The 18,298-nt window shown below is 38.2% G+C and overlaps 1 protein-coding gene across 1 annotated transcript; it reads right to left on the reverse strand.

Annotated features, from left to right (window-relative positions):
* Positions 1 to 3,708: 3,708 nt before the first annotated feature.
* C4H9orf152 (chromosome 4 C9orf152 homolog) lies at positions 3,709 to 10,276 on the reverse strand. The gene is made up of 2 exons (XM_049798509.1): positions 9,953 to 10,276; positions 3,709 to 5,165 (listed from the first exon to the last, which is right to left on the reverse strand). Exons 1-2 carry the CDS (start codon positions 10,179 to 10,181, stop codon positions 4,594 to 4,596), a joined length of 801 nt encoding a protein of 266 aa, XP_049654466.1. The 5' UTR covers positions 10,182 to 10,276; the 3' UTR covers positions 3,709 to 4,593.
* Positions 10,277 to 18,298: the final 8,022 nt, after the last annotated feature.

An 18,298-nucleotide genomic window follows, 5' to 3' on the forward strand; every position in this document is an offset into this window, starting at 1 on the left:
CATTCCCCACTTCCCATGGGCAGGCAGGTGTTCAGCCATCTCCAGGGAAGCAGGGCTCCATCACATCTAACGGTGACTTGGGAAGGCAAACACCATTGCTCCAAACATTCCCCCCTTCCTTCTTCTTCCCCCAGCTTTATAGGCTGAGCATGATGTCATACGGTCCAGATTACCCCTCTAGTCAGTGGGGGTCAGCTGTCCCAGCTGGGTCCCCTCCCAGCTCCTTTTGCCCCCCCCAGTGCCCTCACTGGTGGGTTGGGTTGAGAAACAGAAAAGGCCTTGGCTTTGTGTAAGCACTGCTCAGCAGTAACGAAAATATCTTTCTGTTATCAGTGCTGTTTTCAGCACAAATCCAAAACACAGCACCATCGTGGCCAAAATTAATTCTATCCCAGTCAAAACCAGCACAGAGGCTATGCAGATATTTGGCTGTACAGCGTAGGCTGCTTAATGTTGTATTTGTATGTGAGGCCCTCAAAGGGTTAGGCTTTTTTCCTGGAATCGTTTTGGTGCCTGTAAAAGACATAAGTGTTCTTTTAATGAGTTATACCAGAAATAATTAACTTGTGGGTTAATTCTTTCAGTAACCAGCTGTCCCAGCAGCAAAGGGAGTACTATTTATTCCATAATGGATGGGCCTGCAGGACCGTCTGTATGTAAAACATTTTCCTTAGGCAGTCATGTAGACTTAAGTGGGGGTGCTGCATACTGCAGCTTTGGAAATGGGAACCTTACAGGTATCGTGAGCTTGTGAACAAGAATGTCAGGATTCCAGGCTCCCCTATGTGCATAAATCAGTCAAGTTTGCCTACTGATAAAATAAGGGTAAACTTGCTTTTATGGCTATCTTGAGTTCAGTGCTTGAAACTTAGCTAAAGCTATGGTAACAGGGTGTCATGGTTTAACCCCAGAAAGCAACTAAGCACCACGTAGCCACTCACTCACTCCCCCCCAACCCAGTGGGATGGGAGAAGAGAACTGGAAAAAAAAAAAAGTAGAACTTGTGGGTTGAGATAAGAACAGTTTAATAGAACAGAAAAGAAGAAACTAATAATGATAATAATAACAATAATAAAATGACAGTAATTATAAAAGGATTGGATATACAAGTGATGCACAATGCAACTGCTCACCACCCACTGACCAACACCCAGTTAGCTCCCAAGCAGCGATCCCTTCCTGCCCCACTCCCCCCAGTTTATATACTGGACATGACATCACATGGTCTGGAATACCCCTTTGGCCAGTTTGGGTCAGCTGCCCTGGCTGTATCCCCTCCCAACTTCTTGTGCCCCTCCGGCCTTCTTGCTGGCTGGGCATGAGAAGCTGAAAAATCCTTGACTTAGCATAAACACTACTTAGCAACAACTGAAAACATCAGTGTGTTATCAATATTCTTCTCATACTGAACCCAAAACACAGCACTATACCAGCTACCAGGAAGATAACTCTATCCCAGCTGAAACCAGGACACAGGGTGATAAACTGTCCCATGATCACCAAACATGAAGAAGCTAACAGTAAAGGGTTTTGAAAATCAGATGCACTTGAGAACTGGGACTTTCTAATATTTGAAGTTATCAATTTTTTCTCATGTTTCCTTGTTTCATTTTTACTACAGCTGCTTTAGGAAAAAAATATAATTTTCTGATTAGACACAGTGCCTGTCTAATATTTCAGTCTCTTGAAATAAAAGTATAGCAACTTTTCTCATAGCTAAACCTACTCCACTAACAACCCAAAATTTACTGAAATTGTTCTTCCATAGTGTCCTTGGGAATTAAATTGAAAGGCTTCTCTGAAGGCAGAATGCCTTTTCTAAATAAGTTTCAGCCAGTATACAAAGCACAGTAATATGCTAGAGGAGCCTCAGGAAAGGACAAAGTGTTTGTATGAAAGTGTTTACAAAGGAGTCAGTTACTTAGTCCGTGCATAAACCTGCACTGAGTTTTAAATCAAGGTATTCAAAATCTGTGTTTAATTAAGATAACTAATTCAAAGCACTTTAAAATAATTTTAAAAGTGTTTGCAGAAAATAATATCACTAATTTAGTTCAAATGGGTTTATAGAGTACGTAAGTAGCTTGATAAGGTTATAAATTTTCTGTGATACTGATTTAGAAGTTTCACTTGCATTCGCTGAAATGTTCTCAAGTATATCATTGCAAGTATCTAGGCAAAATGATCTTGAATTAATTTTTGAATAGCTTCAATAGTGGCCTCTTGCTAACATGGGATTTTTCTTTCAGATATTCCTTTAGCTTTATGTGGTTTACAGACTTGGAGGTATAACAAAAATAACGCTCCAGTATAATGATAGGCAGGAGTACAAATCAGTATACTCTAATCAGCAAGACAAGTAAATAGAAAGCTAATGTATACCACATACTTAAAAATTAATTGTTCTTTGATTTTCCCTCCAAGTAGTTTCTTGTTTCATATGAGCTGGTTGTTATCTAGTATTTTCTCCCTATTATACCTATTACACATATCTATGTTTTATCTTTATTTTCTTCTTTCTAATCTTTAAATACTGTAACCATTGTGAAGGAAAAAAAGTAGCTATGATTCTTTATTATCATGCCTACAAAGAAATAGAAATCAGCATCTGAGCTGGAAACTAATCTGGGCCCAGTTAATTGAAAACACTAGAAAACCTGAAAAATCACAATGAACACCCTTCCCAAACCTATGTCTTCATTGTGCTGCTTTTACTGAGGATGAGTGGAAAATTCTTCAGGAGTTACTGTGGTGTACTCATCGCTATTGGTAATTGCTAGTGCTTTTCAGCAGTATCTTAAGACTGTCACTTCCAGGAGACAAGGTCCCTGCCTACCTGCTGGTGGTGGCTGGATTGGTGTGGGGCACTACAGAATTTGGATCTGAAACTGCTGAGTGGCACAGAGGAAATGTTTGGCCAGAGGGAGTAAAATAGCATTATATTCCATGATATTTTTTCTATTCTTGTGGTCCTAACAAAGTGCTGTGGTACACTTACAGCTGTGAATCTTCTGCAATGGAAGTGTAGGCTCTGACAGATCTGTGCAAACATCTCTGATGCAGTATCCTCCATCAAGCACAACAAAAGTCAGTGGAATTGTATGAAGGATTAATGGCTTGAAGTTGTGCTGGATGCAAAGAAAATGGTAGTTTCTCTTGGAAATTGATACCACTGCTGTCTCTTTGACAATAGGATTTTATTTGCACATTGGTATTAACTCTGTTTTCAAGATATCTTATGAGGGGATGGTTTATCTTTTCTTGCTGAGAAGAGTGTGTATAGAAGGACATAAACCACAGCTGAGCATCTTTGGCATATTTTTTTTTCTCACTTTTTTTTGGTGTGTCCATGGTGTGATTTTGAGACAGTGGTGGTAACTGGGTATGTGTGCTTGCACAGTTTGCAGGGATCATGAAGTGCTTGGCGGGCCATCCACCCGATCCTCATCCTTCCATCCTTTCAGGGCTCTGGTAGATATGGAATGGTTCAGAAGAGCCAGTGGCTACCAGGATTATAGCTGGAATTAAAGTCATCATGAAGTGGGGAGGCATTTCAAGTCTTCAATTTTTCTGAAGCCCACAGATGAGAGAGAGCTGTCTGAATACTTGCAGCCAGAAGTGGGTGATACCTAACTCGTGTTTTTGGCATTGAAAAGTGCCCTCAAAAGAGGGCCTCCTTCCTCTAAAGGTTTTGCAGGAGGGGAGACAAGCAATAAGTACTCACTTTTAAAAACCTGCACAGGTTTGTGGTGCAGTTGTGCCACAGAGAAAATGTTAAGCCTTATCTATAAAAAATAGTTGTGTTACTACAATTATATTTCTGTAGTTGAAATGGTTATATCCCCTTTGTGCACACACAGTTGTAACAGCAGAAAGATGCATTATACTTCTGGTAAGGAAGGTACGTTGATACATGGTATTGGGGACTAAGTAATTATTTCAGACTTTTGTTTTCTGATGAAATACTGGGGATAGATGGGAACCAACAACATGTTATTAGAGAATTTATATATAAGGAAAAGGTGACATTTACTAAGTCCCATTAAAACAACAATAGAAATTAACAGAGGTTTTATTCATTGATTTTAAAAGTACACACATCAGAAAGTATAATTTTTCAAGGAAAGTGAATCATGAAATCATATGTTAAGTGTACCAATCACCTTCAATACTGTTTCATTTGTTACTTGTTTATTGTCTGATTAAATAGTACCATACTGAAATTTAGTCTAGTTGCTTCATCAGTAGTTCTACTAGTCTTTGCTATAGCTCTTCAAGATATTTCAAATAATTGCTGTGATAAAACCTTAGTTTCTAAAATCAGTAACCTGAAAACAGGAAAAAAAAAAAGATAAAATTGCTCTTATATCTCAAATAACAGAAGTGAGTATCTGTCATTGCAGCCCAGCATCTTCATAAGAACATCTAATTTTACACTGTACTGTAAAACAACAGATTATAGAGTAAGGCTATTCCTTGGCTAATAAGAGTAGTAGATCTTCAGCAGGTCGATCAGTGTAACTAGGAAGCCTATTTTGCTATTTAAAGTTTTAGTCAAGTTTTTGCCTAAGTTTTATGTATTATTGAATGTCTTCATTGTGAGACGTATAATCCAAGCCTCCTTGCTGCTTCAGAAATTCTCGGTCCTTTTTTATTGGGGAAGGGGTAAAAGTTTAGTTTGTTGCAGGCCGGCATGCATTTTGTAGAAGAAATATGTTGATGTGTCCAAACTGCTGACGTGGCTGATTTCGGAGAAGGCTTTTGGCAGGTGCTTGAAATGTTGCTGCCATTCTCTTCGCTGAAACTGTTCAATGTGTTTGAACTTCCCAGTTGACTGAGCATGGATAGTTCACTTGCTCCTTCTAATTCCTTGTGTTGCAGCGTGCCGTTTCCCTTTGAAATCAGCCTCTGATTGTCAAAACTGTGTGGTCTGTTCTTGCAGTGGGAAAGATCCCAGCTAACTCCTTGACAAGGGGCTTGCACTAGGCGGTGAATTCCCAGGTGCGTACGCCACGGTGAGCTGTCTTGTACGTTGCCACTGCTGGTCATCTCCAGTCTGATCTTTCTGACAGGAACATGTTCTGTAAATGACTTTGATCTTCTAACATGTTTATTAATTAAAACAGCATTGACCATTGATGCTGGGAGAACAGATTCATGTTCGCCTACAAGAGAGATGCATACATGCACGTTACTATGGTGGCAAAAATTAAGGGAGTAATTTCTGTAGCATAAACTCAGCTGAAAGGTTTTAACAGATGAGTTTATCTGCACTCTTTCTGTCTGTGGCTGAGAGTAGTGCAAGTTCTTCTGATGCCACGTTACGGAGTAGAAATATTTCATGCTCGGTTTTGCAGTTCTGAGGACAGAAATGGTACCCCCAGGGTTAGTCAAATGAAAATGGAGATTTATCAGGTCAATATTGATCTAACTGGTACTCTAAGACTCATTAACAACACAGATTGAGAATTGACTTTCAGTAATTAATTGCTTGTAAGCAAAAATTCTTAAGGTGAGCAGGGACTTGTTCTGTGCGTTGGTAGGTGTTGTGATTTGAAAGACAAAAATGTTCTGTTTGATATTGTTTGAAGTTGTATTCACAACTTAAAAATACTGTGACCACTTCCAGATGAAAGAAGTTGTGAATTTCTTTTTTCTTTTTCTTAATGAGGGATCGTTGACATATAGGCTTGTATTTTAATATTTTACTGCAATTTTACTATTGTAGTCAGTATAAATGGTGTAAAGTAAACGGCTTATCACACTAGTGTTGCCTGAATGATTGCTTTGCGGAAAATCTGCTTGATCCATGAATGGTATAGAGTAGCTGTAACAGTCGGAGAGAATCTGGTCTCTTCTTTTTTTCTGCTATCCCTATAGCTTAATTTCTAAAGCAGTATGAAAGTTACTGTTAGAAATGTATAAGATATTAGGGATAGAAACGCTAATGCTACTTTAATTGCATGTAGCAGCCATCAAATTAATGAACATGACTGGCCTTCGGTGCCTTGAAAACGAATAGAAACTGAACCACTACACTAAAGATAAACTGATGTTGACATTGCAAATACTAATGAAATACACTTCAGGTAGTATATATATAGTTTAAAGTAGGAGTTGTGCAGAATGCTGACCTTATTTACAGGGTTGAGTTATAGGAACGGTGTTATGAGTTATGAAGCATATTAAAGTGAAAAAAGTAGACATAGAAGAGTGCTGATTATATTCTGAAACAGAATATCTGAATAGCCATTTAAAAAGAATTGTAACCCTGAATTTGAAGTGAAGCTGTTTGGAATAGGATGCTGCCTTTAAATAAAACAACAGAACAACCCCCGCTTTGTAACTGTCTTTCATACCGTCTTTACAAGGAAATATTTGAAGAGATCAGACCCAGCTGATTTACTGGCAGTAAACGAACCTGTACAACAGGGCTTCGGCTAAGGAGGGGCTTTCACGACTGTCTTTGGCTCCCACTGCTGAAGGAACACCACCAGCATAATATCACAGAATTTTTTCTGCTCCCTGGGTTGGCCATGTAGGGTTGATCTGGTAAGAGCTGCTTTGCAGCATGGCTGTGGGTGTGAGAACTGTGTCAGCCCACAGCTTCCACTCTCCTGCAGTGTTACCAGGAGAAAGGAGACTAAAGCACATGCAGAGCTTAGAGATATAGATGTGTTTGTGCATATGTCTATACAGTGAAGTATGCTAACAGAATTTCCTAGGGTGAAACCATTCATAGAGGTAAGAACACACAGTTCTCTATATGTAACAGTGAGAATCAAAGTTATGACTGGACTTTATCCAGGAAATAAAGCTGAGCTTGGGTGGCTACAAAAAGTCCACTTGCAAAATAGACCCATGTGTTCTGCAGAACAGCACGGTATAGCACCAAGCTACAAAAATTAGGGCTTGTTCTCCATGTGTGAGAGAAAGAGCAAGAGAGAAGGAACTGAGAGACAGAGGTGATGCAGGTTTGCATGTTCTTGTGGATGTAATTGCACTCTTGGCTGAACTGGCATTAATAGGCAACATCAGGTTTCATCTTGAACCTTATGAACTGGTCATCAGAACGATTACCATCTGGCTTGAGTTGATCAAAGAGTTCAAAGGAATGCATCTAGTCAAATTTTAATAGTCTGGACTGGTTTTGAGTTCAGGTTTGATTTGATTCCTTGGCTACAAGTGTGGCACACAAAATTGAGCAATGACCTTGGGTAGAAATGTGAGAGTCCTGAACGACTGTGTGTTGAATTCACACACATTCAGCACTCTCTCAACTTCTAAACAAAGCTTTAATTAGATGGATCTTTGGTCTTTCTTTCTCCCCCCCCCCCCTTTTTTTTTTTTTTTTAATAAATTGTGCATTATAGCCTTATTGCAGTTTTTTTTACCATCTGGCCTTTTCCATATGCTGTCATCATAGATAGATACTTTTAAGGTTCTGGAGTGACAAAAGTTAATCTTATTTCTAGTTAGGTTGGGAAATACTTGGAAGAGATTTCTGCAGTCAGAGCAGAAACTGTTGTGACTGCATGCACTGAATGGTCCCATTTAATTCCTAAAGTAAATACAGTTTTTCAGTTTCTTAGCCAATAAATAATGAATACACTGCTGTATTATCCCCTAGCTGGTGACTTTGGAATCTTGTCATGCTCTTTGTTCTCAAATAATCAGGAACAGGCAGAAGTGTGAATGTGGCTGTGTGTATTGGCTGTGTGTATTGCAGAAGGAACAGAAGACAGTTGTTTTCAGGTGACTTCTCAGTTATTAACCCACCAGTCAAAAACCTAGAGAAGTCAGAGGATCTGAAATTCTGTTTAAAAGTGCACAATTTCATGACACTGGCAAACAGGTAGAGACATACAAAGCTAAAAGTCCTCAAGGAAACTTGGAGTTACCATTCCAACTGTGGTGCAATAAACCTCAAATGGTCAAAATCCCTGTGGTATCACAGAAGGACAGCTGGTCTGTCAGACAGGAAAAACTTAGGGGTTTGCTAGATGGAACAAAGACCTTTAGCAGGGATTTTTAAGACCATGAGGACTGAAGGTGCCTTCCTTCCATGAGGTTTAAAACTCATGAGGTTTTGTGTCTGGCCTTTGAGGTTTGTGTGTATGTGCGGGGTTGTGGTGGTGCTGTCATTGTTGTCCCCATCCCAGCCTTGCCATAATCTTACCCTCTAGGTAGGTAAACAGTTTGCTGTCAGTACAAAATACTGATACATACGTGGACTGCCTTTTGGTACTAGCTGGAATTTCTGGATAGTTTAAGCTTGTAACTTAAGGAGTGTAGGGCAGTAGGGTATCCCAATATGGCAGTGTTCATTTCTGCATGACATATTCTTGGAAACTGATGCATGTAACAGGTTCACAGTGCTGAGGTATGTAATAGGTTTTCCCAGCTTCCAAACCATAGGAATGTATAAGATCAACTTTCTGCACATTGAGAACTCAGCATAACAAAAACCCCCCAAACTTCAACTGCTTCTAACAGTAACATAGATCCTTTCCACACAGGTTGTTTAAGATAGTAGTTCAGTTCAGTAGGTTGTGTGGTTTCGTGAATGTTTTGGGTTATATGTATGTGTATGAAAATATTTGTATGTGAACTTCCAGCCCTACTAAATCTTAAACTTCCCAGAAACTGTGCAGTCCTACTTTCTTATGTCTTTTCTTTAATCTTCAAATGGTCTCTTTGCAAAAAATCTGCTCTGATTACACTCATTATATCTGAAGCTTCATTTGAATTTAATCTGAATACAGACTCCTGCTTCCTTTCTTTAACTAACTTACATTTTTGCTATAGCTGATGAGATGGGCTGTTTTGTCTTCAAGTTATTTGCCTTTTCATACCTGATAAAATAAGCTTTTATATATAGATATTCCTCACAGAGATTGAAATTCTTTTAATTTCTAGACATTTGGATGAAAGAATATTGACGAAGTGAATCTGTTGTGTAGTTCATAGTTATGTGTTTTTTCAGTTGTTTTGATGATATAGTCTGGCACAGCTAAAATCTAGAACTGCTGAAAAATGTAGAGGAAAATGTAAAGAATGAGATAACCTAAGTTCTGCATTTGTTGAGCTTAATACTAATATGAGAGGTGAACAAAGCATATTTTTCATATTGCAATTAAATTCAGAAGAAAACTTAATTAATTGACTTAGTATTCTCAATATCACTTTAACTTGGAAAGTAAATGAAAATGTTATCAGTGTAATATTGTAAGCAGTAGCCTAACTAAAAAATTTAAAATAGTTGAAAGTTTCTTATATAAAATCTGTCTGACATAGGTAGATGAGTGATACATATTGCTACTTGTTTTTCTATTTATGTACTTTTCAAGCAATATGCAGTGAAAATACTTTCAAAACAGGACCTTTTGTTCAAAGCTTGTATCTTAGTTACCCACTACGACTCTTAGTATAAGTTAATTTAAAAAAAAACCCAACTTGTGCTAGTCACTTGATATTTGCTATTGTTTCCTGTAGTCTTGTAGGACACATTTCTTTACACAGATAAAGAAGGGGAAAAGAGACAGAAGACCCAGAGTTGCTTGTTCTGGTGGAAGCATTCAGGAGAGCAGAAATGTTACAGAATACATTGCACAAATACACGGATGACAGACATGAAGTATGTGGCTCCTGGAAGAGTTACCATTTATGTTTAGAATTCTACTTTACGCACATAAAACCTGTAAAGCCCTATCTCAAATATGTTAATCTGTTTCAAACTCATGATAGTGTTTCACTGTCGTGAAGCTAGTTGATATAAACATAAGACCACAATTCAGTGAAATGAATAAAGCCCCAAAATGACAGAAAAGGAATTAACTTTGTACCTCTCTTGAAGCTGAGCATAAAAAGAACAAAGCTAGGAGTTATTAAAGATTTAAAGAAATAGTCTGTACATCTACATTTGCATTTTTTCCTATAAATATAAGCATACCTGTTTTAAATACAATAATGTGTGATTGCAGTTTTTGCTTCTGTTTTATATGGTCATACTGCTCCTCGAGTAAGCTTACATCCATCTTGGTTGGCTGCTTATCACGATCTGAAGCCTGTTGCTCTGAGGTATGAGTCACTGAAAAAATACCAATCATGTATTTGTAAGCCTTCACCATCTGTTCCAACAAGGAAGAAAAAGTCATGCAGAAGCAAGACATTTCCTTCATTGTGTGGCAAAAAAGCAAATCAAGTATGAAGCATCTGAAATCTTCCTAAATGAAGAAGTAACTTTCTTCCAAGTATGGTGACTTCTTTCAGATGTTGCATGGTCTAGTCTGAAGTTGTGGGTTTCAGTCAGCTTGTTTTCATGCAGTGTGTCTGGAGCTACTGCATACATAGTTCACGATTATAACTGGATAGTTGGATTTAATGTTGACTTAAGGTTGTGAGCATATGAAGCTTTGCCAAAAAAAACAGTGAAATACAAAACCTCATTGAACACAGTCAGGTGCACAAGGGGCTGGGTAATACTGGTTTATGTAGTAATGTTAATTCTTAAAGGGATGCTGTCATGGTGACCTCCCCAAGACAGTAGTTCCACCAGGGAAATCTTTCTTCAGGTTTCTTTCCATGTATTTTGTGTCTTTCCCCTCCACTCTACTTTCCTTAACTTTCATCTGGTTTCATTGTTGCTGCCACTTCTTGGGGCTGTGGGGTGGGAGGGGAGGATTTGTTAATACCTTAATAATAATTTTGTGCTTATTGCTCCCTTTTAAGAATGTGTTAAAAGTATTCAGGCCTGGGTGCAGAGTCAAAACAGTATGTGCCAGTGACACTTGGAATTTGGAGGCTGGAGATTGGAATGCCTTACTCTGACTTGTTCAGGTTTTCTGCCTTTCTATATAATGAAATAAACTATAGAAGTAATCATTTCCTTACTGAGAGATGAACAAACTCTTCAAATGCACAGTAAGCCACATTTTAAAGCTTACTGTACATGTAATAGTATTATCTAATAATGAGGCAAAAATTTTAAAAATACATGGCTTTTGATCATATCAAATAAAGTATGAGACTATGTCTGGACTATTAACTGCAAATTTCTGTCCCCGAAATAGGTCCATCTGATACTGTTACAAGGGCCAAAAAGAGTGGTACATGAAAAAATAATGCAGTTAAACAATAGTTTTAATATAATTGTGCATCAGCTAGGTTCCTTGCAGTGAAAAACATTGCATAAAAAAAGGGCAGTGTGTGGAAGGAATGCCGGTATGCTCTATATTTCTAGTTACTGGCAGAAATTATGCGATGATTTGCATTATAAATGATTTACTGAATCAGGCTCAAATCCTCCAGATCTTGGGAATCCCTTTGGAAGTTGTGCATACACAGGTGACAAGACTCTAGTTATGCAGTACATAGAGTTCTGGTAAGGCTCAGCAGGCTCACATGTCTAAGTCTGCTGTAATTCACTTCATTAATAATTGCTTTTGCCTTCCCAATATGCTTGTGTCTTGCAAATCGTGTCGCCTACCTCAACTGCAGTCTTTTTCTGCTTTAGCCAGAGAAAGTACAGTAAACTTGTCAGACCCTGTAGATACTCTTCAAGTTAGATTCTCTCTTGACCCTGGAAAAAGCATGTGTCATGTTAGAGGTCTTCTGATACATCGTGGCTTTGGTAGATCTACTTTGATATTCTGCATTCAGTAGTGACAAGCACCTAGTGCTCTGTGCAAAGGAGTACCTCAATTACCTTGTTTGTTCAGTGTTCTGAGTTGTTGGCACATGGAGTCCTCCTTTGGACCTTCAGGCAGTTGGTTTATACATTGGGGCAGGAGATTTAATTAACCTCATTTACAGTTTGAGCTGGCATTCAATACAAACATTATTAATGGTCATAAAAGTTACCCAACCTTTTTAAAATTCCAGTCACACTATTTGACTCACTGACCTCCTGTGAAAGTGGCTTGTGCAACTTGACTATGTGTTGCAAAAAGAATTACCAGGATAGCATCCTTGAACATGAAATGTAGGCTCTGTCTTAAAAGATGTACACTTAACTTCTCATTACAAGAGCATTTAAAGTATAATGAGTTTGTATCTGATCAGAAATTATTATTAATTATTTGTACTGTACCATTCCCTCAGGATCATGGAAAAGCCATCACACTTAGTTACGCAAATGGATTATACAAGGCAGTCTCTTCCCAAACAGTCGCATGGCTAAGCAGCAAAACCAGAAACTGGGAAAAGAAACCAGATGCCCAGTGAAATGAAGTGAATGAGTCCAGGTGGTACAGCAGAGTGGTGGAACCAGGAACAGGATTAGCTTTTGTTTTGCTGAGTCAATCCCATATATATTGCAGTTTGTTTCCTTTTCAAGGAAAGCTCGTGAACAGGGCATCTTGATTCAGTCTCGAGAGATATATATATGTTTGTGTGTATATGTCTTTCTGTGTGTATACTTTGCTATCAAGGCATGTGTGTGGATCTGTTGTGTATATATATACACACAAACATACACACATATGTCCACGTGTGTGTTTTTTGAATAATTTGCAACCAGGATATGATTCATAAAATGAGTTGCAGGTCTAATCTACATGGTATCACAAAATACATAGAGTTAATTGTGGTTTTGATGTGTAGTGAGCTGATGTAACTAATCCTGAGATAAACTTGAAAATGGATTACTCATGGATTACTCTTTGCACCCCTAGTCTGTTTAGGTATTACTAATAAATAATAATAAAAACCTTTTCTTATTGTCATACATATACACAGAGTTAGAACTTCTGTTTAAATCAGTCAATCATTCAGTCTTTAAATTGAGCTGCTTGTATTTACAGACCACTGTATACTTTTAAAATACGCAGCAGGTGGCACTATTGGAGTGGTATGACTGTATGTTTGCCTTAGTCTTAAATGTTAGAGGCCTCCATTTGGCTTGTAGGTTACTGAGGAATATAAGCAGTCAAGCCATTTCCTAGCACTGGCACACGTATTTCCTAACAGTACTATACGTTCTGAAAATTTATTGCCATGATTAGGTTTGTGTAAAAACTTGCCTTTCTTTAATTGAACAAACTCCTGTGCAAAATGCCATCTATGAGTGATTTCCGTTTGATTATCCACTGAAGTGCCATATTTTCCTTAAGTCTGTTCTTCCATTACACAATGGAAGCAATTCTTCATTTCCTTGAGGCAAAAAAATTTGAGAATACTTTATAATCCAAAAGCAGTGGCTTTTAGAACTTGATGTTTACTGCCCTTGACCTTGGTTGCAAAATCTCATTTAAAAAGATGCAACTAATTTTATCTCATACTAATTAATTTGTGAGTAGTAAATTAGTTTTTTATTAAAAAATTGTTTCGAGGACCTTAAAGGAATAATTGTTGATTTAAAGATAATTAAAAATGCTCATAATGGTTAACTGACTGAATGCACTGCCTGTAACACTGGATTTTACTGCACCTGAGACCAGAGGTATGTATGATTATTCATGTTGTTCATGTGCCGAATTATAGACATGTCCAACACTGTTCATTCAGGTTACAAAGATAGAATACAAATATCTGTAGATTTTAACTGGCACTGAGAAGGAGAATCAAAGTTACTGTGATAATCCCCTTTCTCTAGCTTTCTATAGTGTTTTTGGTTTTTAATTGAAATGCAATCTTGAAGTGTTAAAAAGTGACTGTTTTATTGTTAGAAAATTTAATAACAAAAAGAAAGGTAGAAACAGGGTGGCTGCTATTATTTGGGTTCCAGGCAGTATTAGTAGAATCAATAATAATTGTTTACTTTTTAATGAGATTTTTTATGAGAGCACATATATTTCTATTATTTGAAAGCACAACCTTAAAGTATGCCAGAGTTAGGGATTGGCTAAATAGTTAGAGCACAGGACTTTCTGATGATGCAATGTTATTTTTTGGTGCCTTCTGCATGTCCGTGCTGATGGGATGAAGGAATCTACGATGCAAGTTTTCAGAATGATCTTGAGATGTTTCTTCTGATCTGACCTTTCATGTGCTTTCAGACATAAAGGGTTCAAGTGTGTCAAAGTTAGGGTGGCCCAGCTGTCCTTCAAGTCCCTCTGAAGGTTTGGTGAGTTTGGGTCATATGTAGCCCACCTTCACATTTCCTTGATAGGATTCTATTTTCTCCTTTGATCCCTCAGGGTCTTTACGTAAATATATAATTAGGTAGTGTGTGTCTATGTAGATATATATAAATATATCTGTATATCAAAAATAAATCAGGAATGTTATTTTGTTAGCTGGTCTGAGAAGGTTGCCTGGTTAGTAGAGGCTGTAAAATGGCTTGCCAGGTTTCTATTCCTTAGATCCCTGAGGTTCCCAAGGGACTGAACCTGTAGTCATATGTTTGAGTTACGGCCTAGCCATGGTGATACTGCTCAATTCAGGGTTAAACATGATGCATTGTCCTTTAAGGGGGACCATTACTCGATAACTTCACTATGTGAGCCTGATTACTTTGTATAAAATATGCATGCTTTGCAACTGTACCCTTGAAGAGGGAACTAAAGACTGAAAAAAGGAAACATCCTGCCCCAGAAGGTGCCAAAGGCCCAGTGACTGCCAAAGAAGCGTCAACTAAGGGAAAGGTGGCAAGGGGAGATCTGACCGACCATAGACTCAATTCAAGACTGGAAAAACTTGCAGATGTCTGGAAAGTTGAAGTCCCCCACGAGGACAAGGGCACACGATTCTGAGACTACTGCCAGCCGCTTGTAGAATGATTCATTCGTCTCTTCAACCTGGTCGGGCAGTCTATAACAGACTCCCAGCACAATATCTGTCTTATTGGCTTTCCCTCTCATCCTCACCCATAAGCAGTCCACCTTGTCATCAGAATCGTGTAGCTCTGTACAGTCAAAACATTACCTAACATGTTCTGTATGTGGGGTTTTGTGCCTTGCATAAGCAGCGTTTAAAAACCTCTGTTCTTCTGTCTGGCCTCTGTGGGTGCTGAGAACTAAATAATCTTCCTTTGGAGTGTTACTTGCTGTGGAAAGTAAACTAAAATGCTGAAATTTGCTCTGTTAGAGGGCTGCTGACTCTGTTGGTTGTCTGCATTGTTAGGACTGGAATCTCTCCCCCTGTGCAAACAATCAGCATCTAAAATTTAGGGTCAGGACTTGTGGTTCATTTTGTAGTTCTGCTGTCCTTGCCCACTGAGAACTTCTAAGATTCCCTTTTAGAAGTGGCAATGTGCAGAGGCAAGTCTAAGAAGAAAAAGAAGGTATTTACCAGTTAGAGATTTTAAACAAATGAACCTGGGTTTCTTAAGTAAGTGTGACAAACAAGATGGTTAGGTTTACTCCATTTTGACCTCATAAAACTGTCCATGAGACGAGGGTGAGAGGTTGCTGAATGGCCTTCAGTAGTCCTCTTCAGAGGATTTTGGAAATTCATTGAAGCTTCCTTGATCCTACAGAAGCCTTAAATTCCAGTTACTGATAAGCGGAGTTCACATTTCTGGTACTGCTACCTAAGTATCTTTTCTATACCAACTACTTCTCCAACTGTTTCCTATCCATAGAGTTATGATGTCTACAGCTCTGGGAGGTGACAGCAGCCTGTGTTTATTCGTTCTCCCAACAGACATAATACGCATATAGGAACTCTGGGAGAATTTCAAGCAGGGTCTAAAACAAAATGGATAAGCCATATATATTTTCTGCCTTGATTTTTCCACCGGTAAACTACATGATTTTGATTCATTCTTGATTGCAAAATGATTTTTGATCCTTGCCGGATGGTGCTGAAAAGTGCAAGGCTTGTCCTTATTAGTTTCCACTTCAGGCATTGTTTGAGTGGGAATGAGTTTATCTTTGATTGGTTTTAATCAATAAAAAGTACTTATCTGTAAGTAGAGTTTGATAAGAATCAAGTACAGCATGAAAGAACTGGTTAATCTGTTGTTAATGAAAAGTTTTATCTGGATGACAACATCTTGCTTCTGAGATATTTGCTTTTGAGCATTAGGACACAAACCACTTCAGTATTCATCTTCAAGGAAATCTGCTGGGTGTATAAGTTAACTTTAATAATCCTTGCAAATGACTCTAGTTAAGATAGTCCTCCAAAGAGGATGGTTAAGTACTATTACTATTGTGAGAATGAATATGGACTTGAAATCTGTGCAGGGGAGTAAAGTATCCTAAAAATAATTTGCTATTCAGAAACATCCTTCACTTCACTTCCATGCAGAGATCTCATGAGGAATTTGTACTGCACTTCATAATCACTAGTAGCCTAATTGAGTCAATGAAATTACATCTGTAAAACTAGAGTATGTAAAACCAGATACAATTCCACAGTGCCTGATTCAGTACCCACTGAAGTCAACACGTTCTGTTGAATTTGATAGAAGTGAAATTGGAGGATTTTATGTACATGATTAAATAAAAGGTTCAAATTGACCAATACCTATGAAACTGACAGTATAATTGAGATTGTGTAGTTGAGCCATCATTTAAATTCTTTTTCTTGTACCCATTGTTCCTGTGCACGAATATGCCTTTATATGGAATCCTGTGCCAATTCTTCATGAGGTCTCTGTAAAGGGCCTTAACTGGTTAATGCAGTACCTGGGATTTTGAATATGCACATGTCAAGAATTAAATCAACCAATAAGTTTGTGGAATAATTACTATACCTAAATAAGCTACGTCTTCAGTCTCCATGTAATAACTGTGGTCTGAGCTTCCTCTTGCAGAACTCATGCATAGGGCTTTTGCTGGATCTTTATACATCTGTTCACAGTACGGTTAGTAAAATTGCAGTGGATAACAGCCATCTCGATCCATTGCTTTTAAACATCAAGTAGTTATTCTTACAGAGTGAATAACGACACTCTCCACAGCATTTGGAGGCATGGACGAGCACAATGGTTATTACAAAATCATGTGCAAAAGTAACTTCAACAGGTAAGTGCATATTTAGGGAAAGGAAAACATTTTTGGTGTTATAATGCCATCTCAATAAAAAGAACAGCAAGTTCATCTTTTAATTTAAGGTACTGTGGTATTTTATATCATCAGTACTTGGTTAAACATTGCTGGAGATTTTGTGATAACAGAGTACCTGCAATGCTAAGTAGAAGGGGAATGACCTTTAGACCATTGTCATTGTTCAGGTATCTTTCCAGTAGGTAGGTCTAGTGCTCAAGCTGAGATTTTTTTTTTAGAGTGATGTGTTAATGTGTTATTGTTGTGTTACTTGGAGCTTAACATTGTAAACATCTCCCACCTAATTAGCAGCATTGCACGTGACTATCAGGTTACTTGGCAAATAGGTTGGCATTTATCTGACCCAGCTTACTATGTTTAATGTTTCTGAGGCTAATTAAAAAGCCACAAGATTTCTTATTGGGAAGAGAATAATTGTGCCAGCAGGCCTAACAGTGCTAGGCCTAACATGGGCTGCTGTGGTTGTATTGCATGTGCATGGCTGATGTCTGTATGCGCAGCGACTCTTAGCTGACCCATTGTTTCTGCTATGCCAACCTATGCTGACGTACGAATGTGAAATACCCGTTTGGGGCTTAGAAATATTTGGCTGCCCTGCTACTTAAAATAACTAGTTAGATGCCCAAAATCTACTGCTGGCAGCAAAAGGATTGCTAGCTTTGTAGTTGCCGATGGAGTTCTGTTACTTCCTGTGAAGGTATGAGTACTTCCACATCCCATTAAATTATGTAGCCAGTATAAATCAGGATAGCTGGACAGCTGTCAATATAGTAATCCTAATTTATATCAGAGGTCTGGTCTATCTGTTCTCTAGCTTGTTGGCATGTCTAAGATGATGTGATGATAATGAAGCATGGTAGTTAGGCTGTTACTGTTTTCAAAGGAGTTCACTTGTGTAAAGCTGAAGAATGCAGTTAAATCTAAGTTCAGATCAGGGTGTAACGGAGATCAGAGGCAGACTTTGATACTCAAAGTGAGAATAAAAAGTGAAAAATCTCAGTATGTAGGAATATGGAATACAGTTAAAATAATTTGTGTTTTGCAATGAATTGAAATGAATTTGCAGTTGAAGTTGACAGTGAGGGAAGAAAAAAAAAACATTAATTGGCATAGTAGTTATAACTTATCAAAACAGCCAAGGGCCTAGCAGAGCACGTTAGTATTGCTTCTCCATCAGGTCAGAAACTAGTTAATAGGAAAAGGGGAATAAACTCGCTTTTCCCTTTACCCTGCTCTATGTGTCTTGAGTGATTAATCTGTGCTCTGCCTCAAGCTGTTAATCTGCAGTGGTGACATTTCAATTATAAACGGCATTTTGTCCATCCCCTCTGGAAATTCTGGAT

The sequence above is a fragment of the Accipiter gentilis genome, chromosome 4 (assembly GCF_929443795.1).
Source record: "Accipiter gentilis chromosome 4, bAccGen1.1, whole genome shotgun sequence".
Taxonomy (NCBI): Eukaryota; Metazoa; Chordata; class Aves; order Accipitriformes; family Accipitridae; genus Astur; species Astur gentilis.